The sequence below is a fragment of the Varroa destructor genome, unplaced genomic scaffold, assembly GCF_002443255.2.
Source record: "Varroa destructor unplaced genomic scaffold, Vdes_3.0 BEIS01000003.1, whole genome shotgun sequence".
Classification (NCBI taxonomy): domain Eukaryota; kingdom Metazoa; phylum Arthropoda; class Arachnida; order Mesostigmata; family Varroidae; genus Varroa; species Varroa destructor.
The window spans coordinates 52,627,985-52,651,445 of record NW_019211456.1 but is presented as its reverse complement, the minus strand read 5'-3'; the positions used below and the strand labels follow the sequence as shown (position 1 = coordinate 52,651,445).

Genomic DNA, 23,461 nt, shown 5'->3' with positions numbered 1-23,461 from the left:
ATTTGAAATTTTATGCAACGCAATGTAATTTTTGAGCATCATAGGGCTGTAAAGCTTTCTGAACATCTTATAGTACTACTAGTTGATCAACGCAATATAAGTTACATCAATTATTGGATCAATCTTACCGTATGTATTTTATTGATAACAGAAGCGGATGTCAGCCCATAGTTTATAGTTTGGTTATTCTTAGGAACAGGTTACACAAATGGTATCGGATTAAGGATCATGATCACTATACGTTAATGGTCTTCCTCAGCTTGAAATCGCCTCGACGGATTTCTTCAAGAAGATTTTCGACCGCGCAGTTTCTCTCATCGGAACTGGAACTTAGTGCTGGAAATTGAAAGCGGCAACTTGTCATTGTTCGTCGAGACTTTTTATCGTAAGCAACGCAGGGACACGCATCTCTGTTTATATATGCTGCTGGAGCATTGTGTATTTGCTTGTAGACAGCACATACATTGTGATGCAATGAGCAAGCAAAGAGGAACTTTATATATACTTAATAACTGTACAGTTATTAATATCCGTACTGTCATTTTTTCATATGGGCCTGTGGACAAGGTCGTTCTAGAAGTAAGCCTTTTGTTTTATCCACAAGCGCAAGGCAGTGTTTACTTTAAAATAAAAATGCTTCTCTGCAAGGCTATACGATGCTGACTTTAATTAATCGTCCTGATGTAGTTTCCTTTAATTGATACTGTGTTAACCTGAAGCGTGAAAGGCATTTTAGTCAGGGAAAACCTTGGACTACATTAGATATACAGAACACACCTTAATACGATATTTACTTTTAGGTGGAACTTCGTAAGGCATGTGTACTACCAACTGTGACTAACAACCAATATAAATTCTAATGGATGCATTGAAGACACTTATTTTCGATGCCCTTAACGATAAGAACAACCTATACCGTGCAGTACCTTGCTATATTTTTGCAAAATGCTTGGATGTTTCTAGTTGGATTCTACTCATTTCAATCAAACTCATTTACCTTTGTAATATAGCATTCGCTTAGCAGTTGTTAACTATTTGAGCTTTCTATTACCTATCTCCATATTTGTCCCAAATATAAAAAGCTAATACTAATAATAATGTATTATTACGGCTGACAGCCGTAACGCATTGGTAGATTTGTGCGATCAAAATATGCAGTACCTCGCGTTTTCACCAAACGGTTCACATCATTAGAGTAGAACAGACATGCAACTGGCTACACGGATCTGCGTCTGTTATGAATTTTACATGCTAATTAGCCCATGTGATGTTAACTTTATAATGTGTCAGTTGAACTGTGGAACTTTTAAGGTGCCGTGCAAAAAAACAGATCGACAGTTAATTTTGCGTTTATATGTTTGCAATATAGACGCAGTGAATTTTGTCCGACGAGGGCTGGCTCCACGTGAAATAGTGTGTTTGTTGAACGAAACAGAGGGCAATCCCGTCCGGAGTGGTGTTAAAAGGACAGTCCGAACTTTGCAAAAGTGGTTTTTCAAGCTGCACGGTGCTTAGCTGTACCAAAAACAAACTCACCATATTTTAATACAGTAAGGTGACTTTCAGTGTTGCGTCCGTGCTCCTGTTTGTGGGACATACTCGACAATGAAGTGTGATTACAGCTAATATTTATTATTCAGAAGTCATCTGAGGATTCGAGCACGGAGAGGAGTAATTCGAGAGACTCTGGTCCAAGGTCCTCAAGATGATGTATCGGGTCGTCAGGCTCAACGCTTCCCGTTTCTATAGTAGACCCGGGCAGAGAGCGCGGCATCCGATATCGGTGCCGGCCTTTTATCGGAGTGAAAAAGTTTACCGCGTAAACTGATCTTTTAGTAAGAAAACTTTCTAAATACATGACCACCCCAAGGAATCTGCATACGTGTGTTAGAGGTTCGCGTCTTTTGTAAACGAGGTCTAGCCACGAGTTTTTTCAATTGTACTATCATTTTCTAGCAGAACGAAACGGAAATAATCTCCAATGAATCAAAGCAAGCATCGAAGTTCAAAGCACAAAATTCGTGCTCTGTTTTTAATTTCATGATTCGTACAGTACGTCACACTGTGAAAGACTATTCCTTTAATTCCCTAATTGTCATCGGTAACATGTTACGAAGAACGGGTGCGCCAAAAAGCAAGACTTCTAAGACAAAATGAGTCAGAGTTATGCTTTCGTGCAACCCCGATCAATGACAGCCAATTTTACTGCCTTCAACGACTACGATAGATACCCTTTGAATATATATTGTACTGTATTAAAATAACTTACGGTTTCTGCCCCTAAATTGTGCGCCATCCATGGCGTACTAGAATACCCAGCAGCGTAATGTGTCAAACCTGCCACCATTATGTATTGGCAGTAATTCAAACAGGTAACATTGCAGTGAATCTCAAAAACAACACATTTTACAAACTATCCATCTATTGCAGGTTAATAATAAATAAAAATAAAACTATGTTTTTACCTCTGCCAGGTTTCACTTTACCCTCTCTGATGGCAAGCTCCTTGGATTTTCGAATCCTTTCGGCACGCTCCTCAACTTTTTTACGCTCCATATTTTCCTAAAAGATACAAAACGCGTTTTTAGCCCACAATGTAGACGTACGGGGTTCAATCTTGCTTATGGAGGCGTCAATGTTGTTGAGTTGTTTTTAGTACTGTGTATTGCTTCTACTTCTAAGCCTTGTAGTGTAGTTTTAGTACTGTTTTAGTTAATCATTTCAGCTATATTCGAATATAAGAATGTGTCTCTACTTTGGACAAATCTGAGTTGGCCAAAATCTGTTATTTTCAATCATTTTGTCACCTTGTGCTGCTTTCTGCAATTCTTTCTATCCTCTCTTCTAGTATGTATAGAAATGAGGCTTAACCTTGGAAGCTGTACGTATTCGAGAACAAAACGTAGCAAAGAGTTGAACACATTCCTCGATATTGAATTGAGCAGGGTCCTCACAGAAGTGAGTGGCGACCTTTGCAGCCAGTACGTCGACGTCACGCATGATCGACTCCAAGCCCGCAACCCTGGGTTGTGCCGACTAAAACAATTACGAGAAAAATTAAATTCTGTGTTAGTTAAGTTAGATAAATCAGCGTAGAATATGCTGGGTGGAAAGATGGCCATACTTGATTTCGCAACTTTTGTTGAATTTTTTTGTTCTTATATGCTCCTAAGGTCAATAGGCAAATCACTCAAGATAGATGTGCAAGTACAGCTGATGCAATATTATTCGATCATCTATTGTAGTGTACAATGGCCCATTCAATAAGATATAATTCTTACGAAATATGTTAATATTGGGCAGTTAGAAAGTTGTATAGATGTGCAAAGATGATGAACTAACCAACTGTTATCACATAGCAAAGCGTACCTGAACAAATGACGAAAGATGATTTTTCAAAACCTGCGCCGTTGTGGGGTTTTCCCCCATAGATTTCATCTTGTTTAAACAATTTCTCAAAGTCACAATCTCTGATCGAGCAGTGTCCAGTGATAGCCTCGCCGCTGGACCCACCCCCGAAAGTTCGTTAAGAAATGAGAAGGCGTCATCCTCCCTTCGAGAAAAGTATAACAGCTATACGTTACTCGATATATCGAGAATGGTGCCTAACTAGTATTTATTATAATCACTAGCTTAATACATAAACGGTATCTTAATTAGAATAAATTGATAGATTCGTTATTTACAGTTAAACTATTGCCACACCTTTACTTCTATTCACTAGCTGCTAACTACTTATTATATTTCTGATACAAATATTTTTTAAATTATTTTTTAAATAACTACAAACCTATTTTCTGCTTCTTCGACCAGAAAATGTAACAGCGTTGTACCAGGTTTGTTCGCCCTGGTGTCCAGAAGACGACTAAGGGTGTTCAAGCGGAAACCGCTCGCATTACCAGCGTAGCTACCCTGTATAGAAGCAAATCCATACACTAAGCACAGCATTGTACTTCGTAGACCGGTTGGACGCTAAGTGTGCACGAGGAAAAAAATGCTTCCCAGTAATCGCAATCGTAAATGTTCTAATTTTGCATTTGCTTAGCTATAAATAATATATTTATTTAATTATTTACGCATTAGGAAAATTCTGGAGGATCGTATTGTCAGTTTAGTGGCAATATGTGTACACCTTTCTTGCTTAGGACTTATCGATAATCCTAAGTAGCTTACTAATAGGGTTATAATCGTCGAAGCTTACTTTTTATTTTGACGCAACAAAATTACCTTTTACGGAAATATTCATGTCTATATATAAAATATAAAAATAACTGTTCATACTGACCGACGTCAGTTTTAAAAGGTCAGTATAAGGGAACAGACATAAGCTACAATAACATAATAGTTTGTAACCCCGTGTTTTTTTGGGAGTATTGAGCTATCTTGCATCCTATTTTGTGCGAAGTTTGAATTAGTCCACTTACGCAGTTAATGAAATTTCCAGCTGCCAAGATGAGACCGAAAAAATCCTGCAATTTTTTGCTCTCAAGAATGGTGCGGCAGATTTGAGAGTATCTAAAATAAGAGAACGATAACTTAACTAACTGTGATATTAAAATTTCGATTATTGTAAGATTTCGTTTATAATTAGTAGATGATCCGCATAGAAACTTTAATTCTTGCATTGGCACATTGTACCACTCACGATTCTTGTAGTTATCATATTAAATGAACTCGTGCCGGCTCACCTTATTAATTGAGGTTCCAGGGATTCAACATTCGGTAAGAATTCTTCGATATGCAGTAAGTTTGTAACGTAAAGTGAAAATTGTTCAAGCTCTGTAAGTTCCAGATAAAACTGTTCTGGAATGCCCAGCTTTGTCGGGTCCCCGGTGTAGCTTTTCACCACCGATAACTGTAACATTTCCAATATGTTTTCTAAACATTTGAGTTTACGACATTTGAGGTGTTTGTTTATAATTATAAGTTTCCGTGGAAACTTTTAGTTCTATGGCACATGCATTAAATAGTACGCCTGCATATCTGAGATGAGAATCTTTAAAAGCAATAAACATACAAAGTCAAGCTTAAACTTTTGAAATATATAAGAAATGTCAGCCGCCTACACAATAAAGTCTACTATACGTATTATAAGCGTATTATGAGAGAAACATATAGGAAATAAAAAAAATAGAGCACGTTTCAAGAACGCTATAGATTTGAAGAACAGAAGTAAGGTGTACCTCGTCGGACTCAGGGAGCGCTTTCAAAAGCATTCGTAGCTTCTCAGCTCCTAACTCTGCACCTCGACATTCTTTGAGCATGTTTACTATCTCTTTCGGGGACATTTTCAGTTGATGGAGGGCGATGCTTACATTCATGCTACGTTTGCCGTCCAAAAGAGTGACCTGTTCAAGAAAGCCCGTAACAAGACGACACTTGAATTGAGCCAATTCAACAAGGGTACGGCAAAAAAAGACCTTTTTCTTTTTCTATGCGACATTTATCGGCTCGCCTATTGCACGCTTGCTAGACAACAAAGTGCATCCAGACAGCATAATATGTTTGCGTGTATATAACAGCAAGTTCAGAATAGGGTATACATACAGCAACAGGTTCTTTTGATTTCTTGTCCACCTCCTTCCTAGGTCCTTGTGGCGCAGGTACCTTTTGACAAAACAGCTCTTCCATTCGCTTGAAATTCAGTTTTCCTACAACCATGTCACCTTGTTCCAATATCTCTTTCCAGATATTTTCAGGCTCTAACGAGTCATTAAAAAAAGACAGTTATTAAAGTAGTCGTCACAGATGATTTTAGTTCTGAGAGACTAACACTCACCAGCGACATTTTATCGTTTATCTAAAAGTTTCTTACGTTCTTATAATCCCTTAACTGAGCTTGTATCGGCTATCGACTTTGGCTGAACCATATAACTAGTAAAAGCTTCATATTTTTTAACGTTGAAATGAAACGAAAGGATTGACAAAGAAACGCACACATGTCATTCTCGCAGCAGCAGTTGTTTGGTTATTTTGTACTTACGGTTCATGATCATCCTTTCTGGAAGCTTAGTCCAGTTAAAAGTCTTCATTTTGCTTCCGGGCTTAGGAAGAGTAGCGAAGAAAGAAGGCTGCACGGCTGATGCTGACCCGCAGACCTCTGCTTGGTGTTGGCTGATTATTTGACAAGTTATAGTCTGCAAACTACAGATGCCGCTGGCTGGGGGTGGAGGAGGTGGCGGTGTAGGTGCGGCAGACCCACCTTTCTTTCCTGGCGTGGGTGGAGGCAGTGGCGGGCATCCACCTGATGGGAGTGGTGGAGGGGATAAAGGTGGTAGGGGGCCTCCACCTGACGGGGCCGGTGGCGGAGGAGGGGGAGGAAGCGGGGGCGGAGGCGGAGGCGGAGGCGGAGGTGGAGGCGGAGGCGGAGGCGGAGGCGGAGGAGGAGGAGGAGGAGGAGGCGGAGGCGGTGGCGGCAAACCTATAGCACTTCCTGGCGACGGTGGCGAAAAAGGTGGTGCTGGCGGGGATACGGCACTAGTACTTGCTGGCAAAAGAGGGCGAGGAAAAGGCAAAGGCGGAGGAGGGGGAAAAGTAGAGGAACGAGCTGGTAATAAAAGTAAAGGAAATGGCGTTACGATTTCTGTTGTAGACGATCCTACAAGGGGAGAGGCTGTGTTCTCTGCCGACGGTGGTAATGATAACGATGATGATAATGTAGATGAGAGATGATCCAGCGGTGATTCAGGCAAAATTGAGTTTTCGGTGACGGAGGATTCTAGTGCTTCACGAGGGTCATAAACCAGCAAAGAGGGGTTCACCCCAGTGACAATCGAACGTTCTGTTCTAACAGAGTTCGCCCGTATAGGCGATAGTTCACTGACTGCGTCACCAATGGATATTTGTTCTGCTGACTCTGAAGTTGTCAAATGTTTAGCCGTAATCGGGACGAGTACCTCTTGCGCAAATGATAAACTTTCCTCCTCAACTGCATTAATTTCGGAACTGGATGTCGGAATATCGAGTGAACTGAGTGGCGGTGTTGTAGGCGGCGTAAGTAGTTCTTGCTTAATAGCACACTCTTCCTTCGGTGGATCCTTTTTTCGAATACGCAGTTTAAAGCTAGCTTTACGGCTAAGATAACGAAATACGTTACGCTTTTTTGGTTTTTCTGTCGAACTCGTTTCCTCTGTTAGGCCATTTTTTTTGTGTTCCTTTGGATCGGGCAATGGACTTAGAATCGGGGTTTCGCGACCTTGAACACTTGCTGTTCGATTAGGATATGCGTCCTTAGAGGTCAAAAAATCTAGTAGACGCTGATAGGTAGTCTGGGCCAATATGGGGTCATTCGGTATTCTCGCTAATATGGACGATACGCGTTCCAATAAATCCCATGCCAAGAAACTAAAATACGAATAATGTGTTACTTAAATTGCATAATTGCTAACCCGGAACCTAAGTAATACTAAAAAGTGTTGCTATATATTATTCGCAGTAGGATCTGTCGTGTAACGCGCTTTTACCTATCAGGGTGGTGAGGGTCCAATTGATTAAGGTGTTGAAGTGTCAGAGCTAAACAGGAAACGTGTGGTGTTGACGAAACCTATGGAAATACAAAGTTCTTTAGTATCGAAACAAGACGCATATTATTTGTATATCCGAAACTAAAAAAAAAACACCTCAAATAATAAATTGGCATATGTGGGCAAAACGTGAACGAAGGTACTTAAAATCACAGTTGTTTTTTAGCTTGATATTCGATAATTTTTATAAAACAATAGATGTGTTATGAATCAGTGAAAAAGAGCAAGGTTTGTGCCGTACATGAAAGTTACTTAGTAAAGGCCCAAGCTTTTGGAGTTGTTTTTTATCGTTTATAATTTACAAACGACAATTTTCGACCCATGTTTTTTTATTTTTTATTCCTAAAAGGCAAGTGAATACATTTAGTATTAATGATTTTATTTATAAACATCGAGCTCACAAATCCCAAGCTTGTCAGAGCTCAAAACAGAAGCCTTCTACAGCCGAAGGCTAAAACAAATGATTCATGCGGTGATCATGTAATGCGTTAGCTGATCATTGCCAGGGAGCGCTAGGACATTTCAATATTGTGTGGTGTAATGCAGTACTTACTTTTTCTAAAAGGCCTCCAAATAGCTCTATGGGCTCCATACTCAGCGTAAGTCCGAGTTTTTCACGGGCGGCATCTTCATCCGCTGCGCGTTCATTCTCAAACGCTCGAATCTGTCAGTCAAAAAAGAAAATAGTCATGATCAGCCAAGAAAGACCTGCACGCGTACAAGCAAGCAAGATACGTATGACTTCAATATCATGCAAGCTCTATTACGCCTAGTATCGCCGTTAGGCATTCCATCAGACGGCTGGCCCCCAGCATGAAACGAAGTTTGTCTATGCCCGGGTTCCAACCTTGACCACAACGCCCCTAAGATTAGGGGGCACTAAGCTATCATGGGGACAGATTCCTGGAACCTACATAACCGGAAGCAGCGATAAAGCAATTGCATCAATCAATCATCATCCAAAGTCCATCAATCAATCATCTAACCTGAACAAAGACAGTGTGATCATCACTTGTTGATGAAATCTTTTTCAGCTCGTCCGCCACTCCTAGCGCTGAAAGCGAAAACAGCCAATCATACTTATAGTCTTTAATTGTAAAAAAGCTCTGCGTGCGGTAGAAACAGTAATTTGAGAGAAATCATTGTTCAATCGTTGCACACCAGTGTGTGTTATTCATTTTATGTTTTCCGGTTGTAAATCTAATTGCCTACCAATAAACTCATTGCGAATGCGTATCTTCTCCAGTAGACCGTCACAGGAAATAATTACACAATTGATGAGCGCCAAGACTGTGCCCTGGTACGCCGGAACCTCGGAATTTTTCAACTCCTCAACCAGCGGTGAGAAACGTGATAAAAGTCCATGGCGTTCCTGTTTCACGATAACCACCAGGACGATTAACTTGCTTCGAATACGACTCAGCTTGTCAAACTAACAAATGACATTATTTGTGCTATTAAGATTTCAATACGTCTTCATGGCAAATATATATTTCGTAATCTTAAGGACCTCTTTCTAAGATAAGATGTCCTAGCTTTGAGTCAATTTATCATCAGCTAATATAGTTTCACATTGAGTCTATTGACGCACTAAATTTTTACAGGCAGCGACTAACACGAAATGCATGATCCTTATGAGACGGATTTTTCCTTCCTCTCCTTTTTTCTGAGTTGTTAGAAGAGGTAACCGATAATTCGCGATTTTAGGAATAAAACAATTACGTGCTCGATCGCCATAGAGACTAAGGGTGTTATTAGTGTTTGCGTGAGTATGCGTTTGCGTACCTTGTAGTGCTGGAGTGCGTCGACGGCTAAATGATGTCCACGGAACGAGTATACACACACAGCGCTAAGCAACTCAAAAACCTGTTTTTTCACCAAGACATTATCCGTTGACAGAGCTGAAATTAAATTAAATAGCCTACTTTCATTTACTATATGATATGGCCTAGCTGCACTTCAAGTTAATCCTGTTATGGTGAAATACGCCAATTGATGGCTGTGTTTGCAATTTCTCCCCGGTGGCTCCTGCTTGAGTGTTGGCCAACGTGATTGTTATCCATTGTGCCTATTATTAAACAGAATATTTCCGGAAAAATTTTACATCTGGCCTCTTTTGAGTACCAGCCTGGGCTCGACTTAGCGCAGAAATCAGCTATGGAGCCCGCGTTCGGTAAGTACACGTTGCTCTCTTCATGTGGCTTTGGGCTTTCGTAGAGCTTACTGTAAGAATGAAAACAGAGTTCCAACACCAACCTAAGGCACGCGCAAGGGCTGATAATGCCTCCATTATATTAACACATGGCTTCTTAATCCGGTAATATTTCTCTCTTCTCTTCCGTAATTACGATCTTTCCTATTCCGGCGTTGTAATTCTGCTGTGGTACCCATGTCTTAAGTACTTTCGTCGAGGCGTTAAATATGGTAGCACCCAATAGTTAAAACAGCAGATTGCCTTCACATAGCTTTCTATTCCAGAGCTCTAGAAAATATTCGATTTGTAAATAGTTTTGTTTCGTCAAAAATCAAGCTGCGGTCGTTCGTTGGTGTTATTACGTGCTATAGTGAAAAACTATTTTTATTCAAGGGAAGTTGTTATTGTCATGTCTCTACAGCTTCTTGAGTGGACATTTCTGTTGCTGTGTCAAATGGTCAGTGGAAGGCAGCCAAAGGAAAATGTCTTTTCTTACCACTGTGGGTCTATTTCCGACAGAAGCGAGATTCTATTTAGCTCTGATTTGCCTTGCGTAAAGGTAGTATGCGCAATCACCAACACACAACGTCTGGCGGTCCATCGAAATAACATATGCAGTTTTGTAACATTAAACATTTACTCAGCTAAAATATCTGACATTTATTTTGTTTAGCGTAAAAACGATATGTAATCCGTTTACTCCACTACAATGATATCCTGTCACGTTATTTTTTGTCCTCTAAATGCTACTAAAGGGTGCTATTGGTCGCTTACCAGTTCACCAAAGACATCCCGTTACTTGAGATGACAGGGAACAATGCTTCCTATTTTACCTATTCAACGCGTTCAAACATGTTTACTTTGTTTCCAGAAAACGATCCTATATGAAAGCTATACGCGTATGTATGTCCACGCACGTACAGTGTATCCATTTGATACACAATACTCCTGCGAAGCCTAATTATCAAATGGCGCTAATGTGCTGATGAAGTCAATGTAAAAGCTGCATGCTGTGCATATTACAAATTCAGATAATTTCGTAATAGTATCATCGAAAAATAAAGCTAACATAAAGAAAGGAGAAGGTTGGCTTAAATCTGGCGAAGCTAGCGTTGTAGTATGAGTGTACTTCATTAGGAGCCAATTAATATTCGGTTTGTTTGCGCCCGCACCGCCTCATTCAAAACACACCTCAGCTAAGCTTCGATTACAAGGATTTCATTATGGTATACGCTGTCATGAAGGCTAGACTTGTGATGACATCAGAGCTGCTATTGACCCTCATTATCATCGAGCAACCTTTCAAATTCTGTCAACGTATGATGTCAGCTTTTGAAGTTGCATTTTCTTTACACCCATCCGAACGCCGTTTTTTTCTGGGCCACCAGTAGAGAAAAATCCAGAATGCTGTTCTGAACAGTTCGCGCAGTCACATAACCCTTTCTACGACATTTTTCCTCGCCGATGCATCAGCTATTCATGAGTGGTCTTCATCTGTGGGCAGCAGCTTTTTTGCATAACTTCGGTTACGCAATGTCAACATTCATCAGACATTGATGAAGTGCACCTGCTACGGACACTTCACTATATTATTTTTGTTATTATTATCCGTTCTCTTATCAGATGGAATGTATTCTTCTCATACAAATGCGTATTCAATCAAACTGGCCATATTCGTCATTGGGTTTTAGTTAAGTCCTAAAAACATAGCAATCGGCCATTTCTCATTAATAACACATGCAACGTTCGCAGAAATTGATAATTTTGAGTCATTAAGTCAATATTTGTAGTAGCTTATATTATTAAAAGCGCTGTAAATTGGATTCACAAGACCAAAATACACCTTTTTCCATACGAAAATACATGACGCACCTATGTGTAAAATTAGGTAGCATTTTTTTTAGCTTGCCAGTAATTTTTTCTCATAACTAGCATTCGTAAGCGGTACAAGAACTAAAAAGAGCCTTTTGTCTGATTTACGAACGAGAAGTTATTGAATAGCAACCAATTAGGGAGAAGACCAAGTTTGAAATAGGGTTTTAAAGGCAGATGATTTGAACTATCAAAGGTTTAAAAGAAGAATAGTCATTTTTGCGGTTATATGCTATTCTGACTTTGTCTAACTTCCACAATCGTTGTGTTCACTTATCCTTGACGTACATTTCTATTTACACATTTTTTTTCTACTTATTCTTGCTGTATAGTGCATTTCTAAAAAAAAAAAAAAGATTTCAAAATGGACACCTTGAACAAGCTCTCGGGTATATCGTTCATTCTCGACGATATGATCCAGACCGGTCTTGCAGTTCATTACGGCCCGTAGACACTCGACGCAGTGAATCAGCACCAGGGCAGTTTCAAGAGATGCGGGTGTTTTTCGGCCAAATCGCTGCAAGCTGGCGAAGAGCGCCTCGAGTCCGTCGCGGGACAAGAACTCATGCATCCATGACGCGTTGCAGCGGGACAATAATTTCTTGAAGAGAAAAAGACACTGTGATGCAGCAGTGGACCTGTATAGGAACTTCATTGTAGCTTGCGATAGAGTACTGCGCCGTCTCATAGTTGTAGCCAACGAATAAATAAATAAACATTACCCTAAAGTGTACCTTGAGGCCAGCGAAGTTCTCAACAGTTGGTGTGCGCAAGATGCAAATGCAGGCTTCAGGAGTCCATTCATCATAGCGACCGTGGATCGAATCGTCGAGGGTGTCATCCTCCTTTGGCCATCAGAAAGCAAAATGGAGAGTCCATCATTTATGAAAATGCTAGCTAAAAATATCGTTTTAGCTTCCTGCTTCTTATTCAAGCAAATCATCCGCAGCTACCAATCAAAACAGACAAACATACCCTAAGTACAGTGTTATTAAGGGTTTGACTATTTTTTTGTTGTCGCTGTTGTTGCTGCTGCGCCCTGGCGCGGTTTCTCAGAGCGGCCCACCTGGAGGAACTGCGACTTTCGTTTGCCTGATCAGAAGTTTTTTCGTTGGATCTACCAAAATTGCCTTGTCGAGATGAAGATCTTGCTTGTTCGTCAGCGACTGGTGCGCAATCGCCGCCCTCGGTGGCCCCGTCCATTATCGTCAATGGGTAAATCTGGGCCACCTTAGAGCGCTTTCTCTTAAACTGCAAGTAATCAAATAAATTAAAGCGTAAATTTAGGCGATATACTACTAAAACATAATTTTCTGATGTACTAATAAAGTAGATGAATTGCTATGCTTTTAAAGATATCAATTTGTATATTCATCGGTAAGTTTGTCCGAGGATCGTCTAGAAGCAACGCAGGTATAGGCGCCTCGGAAAGTCACAGCGGTAGCATCGAGGCGTTGTGCTAGGAAGTCAAAACGAGGTATAGAAGAGTCGAAATGAGGGTCGTTCTTGAGTCCGAGGAATTACATTCTTCTTTTTTGAGTATTCGCTATTAAGCAGAAGGAGTAAAAGGATAGAGTATAATTCACTCGTAACTTTATGCTACTGACAAATATCTATATCGAAATCATGTATCGTTATGCTCACATACTAAACTAAGCTATCTGAAGCTAGAAATACTACGTATAGATCAGCAGACTATCCAGTGGAATAACAAATTTCGAAATGCCGTAAAGGGTCAATGATAGCTTCCATTTAGGCTATACCCAAAATGGTCACAAACTTCATTTCATAGCAACGGTGAACCCATACACTCCTACCCATATGGTCCGTACTTCATAAAGCTTCGCAGAATGGCTCTGTATTTAGAAATACACATGACATTCAGTTAAGCGCCACGTACTTATTGCATTAGAATGTTCTCTGAAAGCGTTAAAAATTATGACACCACCAACTATTAAAACAAAGGCCGCGTACGTAATTGAAGTTTCTATCAAAACGGCCATTTCGGGTTCTCTTTTGAATTCACAAACGTCAATCTTTTCAACGCTTTGTTTAACGCTGTTTTGAATTAAACGTTCTGATACGAAACACGAAGTTGTGGTTCGCAAAAAGAATCACTCGAATATACGTATCATAGATCAAAGAAGCCAATATCCATTTTTCAGTAGGTGCGCGTTCTAGCAACGGTGTGATCAGAACGAGTATCCAACAATACTCATTGTGTCACCGATATCGCTCGTATTTATCCTATGGCCTTTTTTAAAACGATATTCTTAGCAAACATTCCCGCGCGTCATATCAATCTAGAGCACTCAGTTACATAGTGGCTTCCTAGCTTTCCCTCGGTGAGTCGTCCTAAACGTTTCTTTTAATTAAAGAAACAACTATTTTCCAGGTCCGTAGTGGCTATTTTGTTAATCCTCTGCAGTTCCTCCTTGCGCAGCTCAAGATAACCTGTATTGTGCACGTAATGATGCAACGTAATAAAGGGTAGCACCTTACTTAACTAAGAATTGGCTAAAACAAACTTTCTAGATAATTTCGCCTATGGGTAACGCTCTCAACAACAACATCTAACTATAATATTTGAAGAGTGGGTTGCGGAGGTGCCATCTGGAGACAGACAATTTGGCTTCTTTTAAAATTACTACTTATATTACAGTCGTTTGTACCTGTACGACATTAAATAGATGATTGTAAGTATTCGCACCTACCCAATATATTCTTATTATATACCCAATATATTAAATAGATGAATAAAACCAATGCAGTTTCTACTTACTTAAAAGCCATGCCTGCGACATAATTATAGTGGTTCGAGAGCATCTTAATGCTGCGCTATGCCTCAAATATAACTTTGATATATTTGTGCCATTGAAATGCTCCACCGTCTTGAATAATGGACACGACATGTAAGCATCCCGAGTAATAAACATGTATTTTTACATTCTTAAAGTTATGGCAGATGGATGTCAGCCATTGATGAAGCGTTGCTGTTAATCAGTCTGATCAGGTCAGTGTATGTGATTTCCGTAAGACTAGTTTCAATAATAGAATATGCCACACAGAATGGTTTTTGTTACTTCAAGAAGCGTTTCAGAAATTCGGAGCTTTGTCCGGCTTTTGGTAAAAGAAGCAGAGGGGGTCCAAAAAGCGCCAAGACTCGATCTAAACGATAGCAGCACAAGGGAGAAACGAGTTGAGGGCTAATTGTGCTGTTAGCCATCGAAGGGCAGTCTCATGTGAGTTATCTACATTTTGACAGTAAAACAGCCGTACATTTGCATAAAATACGTTCATTAGTGTCGATCACTTTTGCCCTGTCTGAGGAGCTCGGGGCTTGGTGCCTAGATATAGGTAGAGGATTCATTAGGCCACAAATATACTTGTACAAATCTGTTTTCTGCAAGTCACCGCACAGTTAGCATGATACTATAATACTTATCTGCTTTGTAAAGTTATTTCTATAAAAAAAACTCGTCGACGCATTGTTTCATTCCGCATTAATAAAATTTTACGATGATGTATAGCCGTGACCTAGCGGTCCTGCGACGGGTGTGTGCTATACCATTATTGTTTCACAAAGTAACCTAAGTGAATATATTTCGAACCTCCCTAGTTGTCATCATTGTTCGATTTCTATTCGTAAATTTATTTCGTCTAGCAAGATCAGTATTAAAAAAATAGAGTTGTCTGTTACTTAAAATTCAAACGAAGCCATTCTGAGTAAATTGAGATATGCGAGAATAAGGGCTAGGTACTCATACTGCCATAGCACTGAACTTCCGTAACCGATTCTGAAGTTATACTGCAGACAAAATGTATGTTAGTTGTCCTTAAGAATCCTGTTTTATAGCAAATATTGGATAGAAAAAAATCGCATTTCGTATAGGTCTGTCGTATTGAACACTACGTGGCTTTATGAAATTCATTTTCTAAAGCGTTTTTCAACACAATTATTTTTCGGGACTTATAAAAAAAAATCATTAGAAAAACTTGCTGGAAGCGTCCATCGTAATCATTTTTTAGTGATGACAAATGCACTGGCTAACAGACATTTGCCCTTCAAAGGTATAACACTAACATTTTAGGACCGAATTAATTTCAAAATATATATTCCGCCAAGAAAAACGCCACTCGAGGCGCGATCAGAATGATGAGCGGACAAATAAACAGACTCTGAAAGATATGATAGTAGCGTTGCCATATCTGCTATCATGTTTTATATGCTTGATTTGGTCTCTTAATTTGGTAGCGTAAGACATCCATGTCCATCCAAGCCCAACTATAAGCTCAATAGGCCACGAACAATGTCCGCTTCGGTTGAATTACGAGTCATCTCCGAAGACAAAAGGTTTTATTATAGAAGCTTGAGAAAATATGTTTAGGACATATTTGTCGAAAGCATTAAATGTTACCATGTAACGTAGGGATCGTGGCTAACATTTCAGTTGAAATGAATTAAAATAAGTGAGGAACGTTTTTCAAAATTCAGCGTGACTTTATCATCTAATAGTGGTCATTAGGCACAGAACCAGAAATAATAAAAAGATATTCCCATAAATAAACATCGTGTCAAGTAGGCTTCAGTTCTTCAGACACCCACTATAGACGAGTGGGGACGACAATGTTGAATCCTATCTGAAAAATGGGGTCTATAATAGCAAAAAAGCTCAAGTGAGTTTTAGGATAGCACAGATATTACTTACAAAATTTTTCATTGTTGATAGGGTCGCTGTAGTCACTCATCTTATCCAGCTGCTTTTAATAGCCGTTTCAGTTGTATTGGAGTATTGCGTGATAAAGCCACTCCTGGTAAACTCTGTAACAACGTATGTTTTGATCGTACTCTTTCTATAGCCAAATCTCAACGTGCAGCAACGCACTGAGGAACCGCACGTTGCAATCGAACGTATGCCCTTTCCCGGTGAAATTGGTTTCTATTCAAAATCAAATGATGCCTATATTTAAAGGAATCGTGTTTCCGCGGTCAGATCACTGTATAAAATGTGTTGATGCAGACGGCACTTCCTAAAAATGAGTTCACAGACACAAAATCCAATTTGATCTTAGGCTTACTACACGATAATCAAGCATTCGCTTGTTAAGGAAGAAGACGACAGCTCGGTGTTGTCGATTTCGTACCTAATAGACGTTCTGCTACTCTATGGCATGAGCCCTTAACGACGGGCCTGTAGCAACGCGTTACGTATCATGGCAGGTATGTTATTAGGTACGTTGTGAATAAGCACTTTCCATTAATCGAAATGATTCCTTTCAGCAATCGAGCATACAGCCGAAGCGCTAGGCAATCAAAGGTGCCACCGTCAGGCCTACCAATAATTGACCTTGTCTTGACAGTCTGCCTGTCTTGCATCTACTTATTAATGGTCCAAGGAAGCCGCTGGTTTAACTCACTCTAGATAGTCTGCCAAACGCTTGGGCAGCCGCACGTTCTGACCACATACCTATAGCTCTCTCTTGCCAGAGTTTTAGATGAGCAAGCAGCCGCTCAACAGAGCAGTCCGTTAGCAGTTTGATCATTTATAGAGGTATAGACTGCGCACTGTGAAGTTAAGAGACCCTGGTAACAAAACTGCAATAGCGAATGGCTGACCGTTTTTTGTGGGACTCTAACAGAAAATTTCGTGAAACACAAGACTTCCTGTGGCAGGCGATTCGTATGACTAAACATATGTTATGAGTGCTTTGCCGGTTTTAGGACCAATTTTTCGAATCCAACAAGGGTCAAAACGCTACATACATAGCACGCTCAACATTGTTTCTAAATTACTTCCTATAATATATAGGTCTGTTTTACTAAAATGTAACAATTTAGACTAAATAGTATATACATAGTCACTTGGGAGCTGTGATGATGTCAAACTCTAACGAGCCACAACGTACAGTTTGTTCAGTCATTTGTCTGCTGGAATAAACTTTTCTGCTCAGAGAACTCCTGTCTATCAGCACTGATCGTGCATCTCATCACGGATTTGTGTATTGGATAACGAAAGTTCATAATCTCTCGCAGAGTCAAGCGAAGGTAGCGACCACCCAAATCATGGTAAACAGCTATACCGGAGCGATTTTACTGATCGGATCTCGGTTACGATGCTATAATATTTAATTCTATAGGTACACATAAATCTATACAAATAAACCTAGCCAGTATAGCTTGTTTCATGTGATGAACGAAACAGAACTTGGGTCTTTTGGGCTGTTGGGTTGTTAGTCTCTCGTCTATCCGTCACCTCCAATTACATTCGCGTAAGTGTAACAACTTTATTTCTCTACAAGTTTACAGATATCAGCTGATAATATAATATGTCACATGTGTACAAGTAACACTATGTAACTAAATATACTCGACTCTAATGCGTCACAGAAAAGGGGTGTACCCATGCTTATAGACAAGCCATCGGGAGCACGCCTTAATTAAGCTGTGGTCGAGCTCATTTTCGAGGTCTATTTGCAATAGAAAAAACGTAAAAAATTTAGTCAAATGTCAGCCCAAAGCCGCATTTGCTCTTGACGAAAACAAACTTTTAGATGGAAAGATAATTAACGAGATCCTTGTTAAAACAAGATGCACAAATGGTCCAACTACGAAATAATACGTCTTATACTATAGCACCGCCAACTACAAACGTTGCACGATTAAATGTTATAATGAAATATATATAGCGTCAAAGAGCGACCTAAATATAAGAAAGTATCCTTACCTCTGGAGTAAACAGCAGTCGTGCCTTAGCCGACTTAACCCTTTGCAAGCACCTCAGTACTAATTCGGATTAACTTGTTCCGTTTGAGAAACTTTTTGTCGCGTCGGGGTCACCACCTTTGAAAGGATTACTGCACAGATCTATACACGCTAAAGTATGAATGATCGTGATCTTAACGCTTTCTATGAAGTATGGCGAAGCATGCCATAGTGTACACACTCTATGAAGGAAACTAGGCTTTGTTTAATTTTACATAATGATCTCTGCTCGACGAAATGGATAGACAACACGAAACTCCAACTGAACGTTCCTTAATATTGTTTCTATATGTGTGCGCAGTAGTGTCCACCGTTGGAGGTTCCGTACTAGTCAATATTGTAGTCAGCCAATCAGCGTAGTTAAGATATCCTCAAGCCATTATAAGTGCCCTTAACTTATTCCACAGTATACCCATTTGATCAGATAAACACATATTAACACATAATGGAGAGATCTAGAAACACACACACACACACAAACTCGCCCATACAACACAGTCAGTTGTGTAGACGCTCTCTTCTGGTCTGCAGAATCAGACGTTTTTCATGTACAGCATCGACTTTGGCGCCCTATTTATTCCCTGTAATTCTACTCTCGTTAGCGACCAGCACGACAGTTTGTACATGGCAATATATCCCTCTTTAACGATTCTCCGTAGTGGTATCAGGTCTGAGCATTGGACGTCAATTCGATGCATTAATCACTGGATGCTGACTCCGTTCTTTGTCTGACCGAGCCCGACGTCCGGTTTTGTAAACCTTCCCACGCGACGGCTTCACGCACTCGTGTTCTTGCAGAAAACGATGTTCTCGTGAGCGCACGGTCTTGATCCTCTTGGTGCCTTGCTGTCGTTGTTGGTAGAAGTAGTAGTAGTAGCGGGTGTTACTGTTGTGAAGATACATTTATGTCGCCTTAACTCTGCCCCGAAACAGTTTTTGATTTCCTTATAACTGCTACTAGCGTCGTCAGAGCAACTCTAAGGCCACCGTCAGAACTGCGGATGTTTGTCGTAGCAGTTTTACCCAACAGCAGTGGCGACGTCATCGATACTTCTGCTTGCTGCCAATTGTACTGAAGATGAATGCTGTGACGTCTTCTTGATGGCTTCTGCAGTTGAAAGACTGCAGCGACGTTGTTGCTTGTAGTCTTCGCTTACCTGGTTCGCGTTTCATCTGTGTCGCGACGATTATCACCACAGTCACCGCCAGCGGCGGCGCTGCTACGAGCAAAAACCGCCGATCATTCAGAAATGACTAGTACTGGCCACCCATTGCGTCTCATAGCTATTCCACTGCTCAACATTCAAAATCTCCCTCTCCCGGTAATCAAATAACATAGGCGATGTTCTTTACAGCGGCCTGATTCAACAACACTAGACCATTGGATTCTAAGGACACTCAGCCAACAAGAACTCCAGAGACCAATATACGCGTCACTCGGACAACGTCAACGTCCCAGGAGAGCTGGCTCCCATAGTGATTCGAAGAAAAAGACTCACGGTTGACGCTGTCGCTCTTCCTGACGCGTTTTTTTGCTCCTGCCGTTGGCAACAATCTAACGCGGTAGTTTGGACGATACGAACAGCTGCGGTTGTGATGATTACGCAAGTGGGGCCATCCTCCTTTTGTGCGTGAACACGGAACAGTGTATGCAATATTAGAAAAACTTATTTAATATTGAGCAAAACTGCTGTACAATAAACGACAGACCCGTTTGCCAATGTCATATACACGAATCTCGCCATACGACTGACCGTATGTTATAAATTCGTCGTCTGTACTGAGACTCTATGCGTCGTTGCACTATTTCGTAGAGTAATAATTTCAGAATACGTTATTACTCAATTTTAGCCCTTTCGAGAAAAGCCCTAACAATGAACTTCTGAAAAAATATTGACCACGGGTTTGGGCATGACTGCCCTAAAAAAACGAATCATATCTTAGAGATCCCACAGTCGAGCCTTTTGTGTAAGTCGGTGCTTTTCCTTAGTTACTTTTTTTTTTTTTTACCTAGGTCGCTTTACCAGACTGATTTTTATAATTTAACAATGATATGTGTATGTCGAACAGTCAGCATAAACGTTATTTTCTGTTTTTATTTGACGTTGATATTGGAAGCAATCCTTCGTATATCCGTACAGCAATAAAATCATCATTTGTAATTCGGCATATCATTGGAGTAACCTGTACGCTAGAAAATGCTGGGAAAAACAGTGCCACAGCCTGAATTTTTTAAATTCAGGACTTCGCACATGTAAACGCCTGAGTTCGACTTCTACCATATACGATACTCCGAACGAATGTAAATTGATTTACCACCAGGGTGTAATTAAATAAGGAAGTAATAAATGATGAGCTGGGTTGAAAATAATCGTTGGGACTGGGGGTATTACGCAGGGCAGTGAAATTAAGTTTTGTATCTATTTTTGGAATGGCAAAAGGTTCGTCGTCGTCACAATCTAACTTACTCTCGACTGAACTGCATCCATTTGTTCCTGTTCGTGTTACATTATAACAATATAAAATATTTGTTTGAGTTCGTGAAATCGGTCTATGTATAATAGTCGTAAGAATCCGTGGTGAGCTTAAACATATTGTAAAAACTTACCAACAGGTCCGGTCTGACTGTCCACGTTATTAAAATTCGTCATCTTTCAATTTACTTTATCGGTATATTTAGACTTCGTTCAAGACAGGTAACCTTATTCAATGTTACTGGTCAAACGACTAGTTTCTCATGCGGAGTGCCAATGACGGTAATCATTTGTCAACAAAACGCTGCTAGTAAAATAAGCCGTTCGGAAAGATTACCCCCCCCCAGTCGTGTGCTAACCCCTATGCACTCACCGCGAATGTACTAGCGTCCTTATTCTCATTTAGAGGCTGCGGCAGTCTTCAATGAATGGCTCTTCAGGGTTCAGTTTTATAGTTGGCAGTTCACGAGGTTTCGGTACTGGCAGCGTAACCTTGCACGACCTACATACAAAACGACCGGTTTCCACGTGACCTAATCTGTGACTGAGCGACTATTATAGATATAAATATAGATTTGCTGACGTAGATTCCTACGCATTCGATGCTGCGGTCTGTGGTCGGGGACATGATAGTGTATGGCTGTGAGCCTTATTGGCCGAATCTTTAATAACAGATGTAGCAATCTGAGGCAAATGGCTCCAGATACTTTACTATCGTGTTTTACTACCACTACGACCTATACTCGACAGAGCCCGCAGCCACGGTGGCAAATATCCCAGCAGACACGAATCATACTTTGCTCGCTCTGTAGGCTGAAAAGAAGGCTGCCTGTTAAGTCAGTAAACAGATCGCGATAGAATGCTTACACCTAACTACATTTCCGTACCTAAGAGACGGACACGCTGAAAATGTCCATCACAGTCGAACAAACACGACATGACCTGTTGCTAGCAGGCCCATACATTATGATGTAGCGAAAATATAATCAGTGAATAGCAAACATTCAGACGATTGTTTCTCCCCGATAATTAAGCCATCGTTTTGATTACTGCTTATTTGCGTTGATCGTTACTTGGTCTCGTAGGAATCTGCTCAGTCTTAGCAGGCACAGTCATTATCCTAGCGCCATGATTCTTATTAAATCTGAGTATAAAAACAAGCATTTGCCAGTCGTTTGGAGCAACAAATTGAGAGTCGAACAACATTATAATAGACGAAAGAATCCCATCCTTCATGAATAGGTTCGTTACATACTTAAAGCACCTTTTTTTCCACAAATTCCACAAAGGACGGACACCGGGCGATGGCGCTACTGTGTCTCTAAGTGGACTACATTGCTTTTCTAAGTATCGTATTTATTACAATATTTACTATACTGTGTTTCACATATCTTCTTTAACATATTTCATATAGTAATCTTATATAGTGAGAATAGTTTAGATGAGCTCACTGGAAAGGATTATGCCCAGCTCGATGAGCTGCCATGCCTAAATGAGCCTACAGTCAGACGAATCGCTGCTGCTCTCTGCAATACTTGTCACTACTGGCCGATAATATATATATATATTTTTTTTATTTTAAGCTCATTTTAAGTGGTTGACTTCTTTCAGTTCGAGCGATAATCAAATTAGTAGTTGAGTAGACGTCCTTACCTTAGCTAAACTATATTGGTCGCATCTGCTCCTGTTAGTTACCGCTTATTGTGTCCTATTTTTATGTTCGGGTAAAACAATCTAACCGTTAATCAACTTCAGACCCTAACAAGCTTCAACCATCATTCAACAGGAAAAACTTCAATACCCCCTGAAATTTCCCGTTGTACAACTCGAGACCTTTTTTTCGACTGGCAACTATGCTCGTGACTTACAGTTTGCTCTAACCGGGAAAACCTATATGTATATTGACGAATTTCAGTTCCAGGTAGGCCTTAAGAGCTGTGAGAAATAGAAGACAATAGGGGTACGAAAAACTCGCTCGATTGGTTGGGTCCCGGTGAAGGATTTTTTATTTTATGAGGTATCTTGATCGCTACGCAAAACATGATCAAAGAACCATATGTACTGGGCTCGATTTGATTGATCGACCACATGGATGAAGAAGTGTCCATGCCTGCTGCTTGTAGCAACGCTTTTCAACATCGGCTGTAGTTAAAGATTTACAATGTAGTGCACTGAAACGCTTACAGCTTCAGCAATCAAAAGAAACTGAATTATTAGTTCAAGGTCATAGATCATTTCGACACGCATGATAAATCCACATAAAGAACGCCTTCCTACGCAGCATTTCTTTCGGATACGTCGAATCTGTGAAGGACGCCATGTTCTTTTATATCTAAGCATCAGACGTTTCCTGTTTCTGTAAAGGTTGGTAACAATGACAGACAGCTCAGGATGGGCATATCAGAGGAAAGTATATCGTGGGAAAGTCGTTTGCCCACTTACAGGGCTAATGTATACTTAGGAGGACTTTAGCGCAGAGATATCTATTAATCCACCCTAAAACACACACTGACATCCGATGTATGAGATGTATGGACGCCACTTCATAACCTAAACATTACACAAAAATCGCAGTGAAGACCACACATAATAGGTAAACATGTGTTGATTGTCATTTCGCGTAGACTTCTCATAT

At 40.3% G+C, this 23,461-nt stretch overlaps 1 protein-coding gene and 1 long non-coding RNA gene across 14 annotated transcripts in view; one reads left to right on the top strand and one right to left on the bottom strand.

Moving 5' to 3' along the window:
• Positions 1-110: 110 nt before the first annotated feature.
• Positions 111-19,629, bottom strand: LOC111247558 (inverted formin-2-like). 7 transcript variants are annotated; one of them, XM_022798629.2, is made up of 21 exons: positions 18,315-19,627; positions 16,299-16,411; positions 12,565-12,840; positions 12,324-12,434; positions 11,962-12,190; positions 9,309-9,424; positions 8,736-8,955; positions 8,510-8,577; positions 8,077-8,187; positions 7,464-7,543; positions 5,984-7,344; positions 5,548-5,702; positions 5,184-5,348; positions 4,689-4,855; positions 4,425-4,515; positions 3,791-3,972; positions 3,370-3,553; positions 2,872-3,036; positions 2,466-2,562; positions 1,537-1,791; positions 111-336 (listed from the first exon to the last, which is right to left on the bottom strand). In XM_022798629.2, the coding sequence occupies exons 2-20, from the start codon at positions 16,308-16,310 to the stop codon at positions 1,637-1,639; spliced, it is 3,945 nt and encodes a 1,314-aa protein (XP_022654364.1). In that variant the 5' UTR covers positions 16,311-16,411; positions 18,315-19,627; the 3' UTR covers positions 111-336; positions 1,537-1,636. The 7 variants fall into 7 exon arrangements, with proteins under 7 accessions (XP_022654364.1, XP_022654368.1, XP_022654366.1 ...); XM_022798633.2 differs by having other exon boundaries at positions 8,736-8,895; positions 18,315-19,625; XM_022798631.2 differs by having other exon boundaries at positions 3,791-3,912; positions 18,315-19,622.
• Positions 16,462-23,461, top strand: part of LOC147757122 (uncharacterized) — a 59,347-nt gene continuing 52,347 nt past the window's right edge. For 2 of the 7 annotated variants that reach the window (XR_015322952.1, XR_015322955.1), the window contains exon 1: positions 16,491-16,810. This is a non-coding gene — a long non-coding RNA (uncharacterized LOC147757122). Of the gene's footprint in view, positions 16,811-23,461 lie in introns of all 7 variants that reach the window. The other 5 variants (XR_015322951.1, XR_015322948.1, XR_015322953.1 and 2 more) reach the window with 5 other exon arrangements.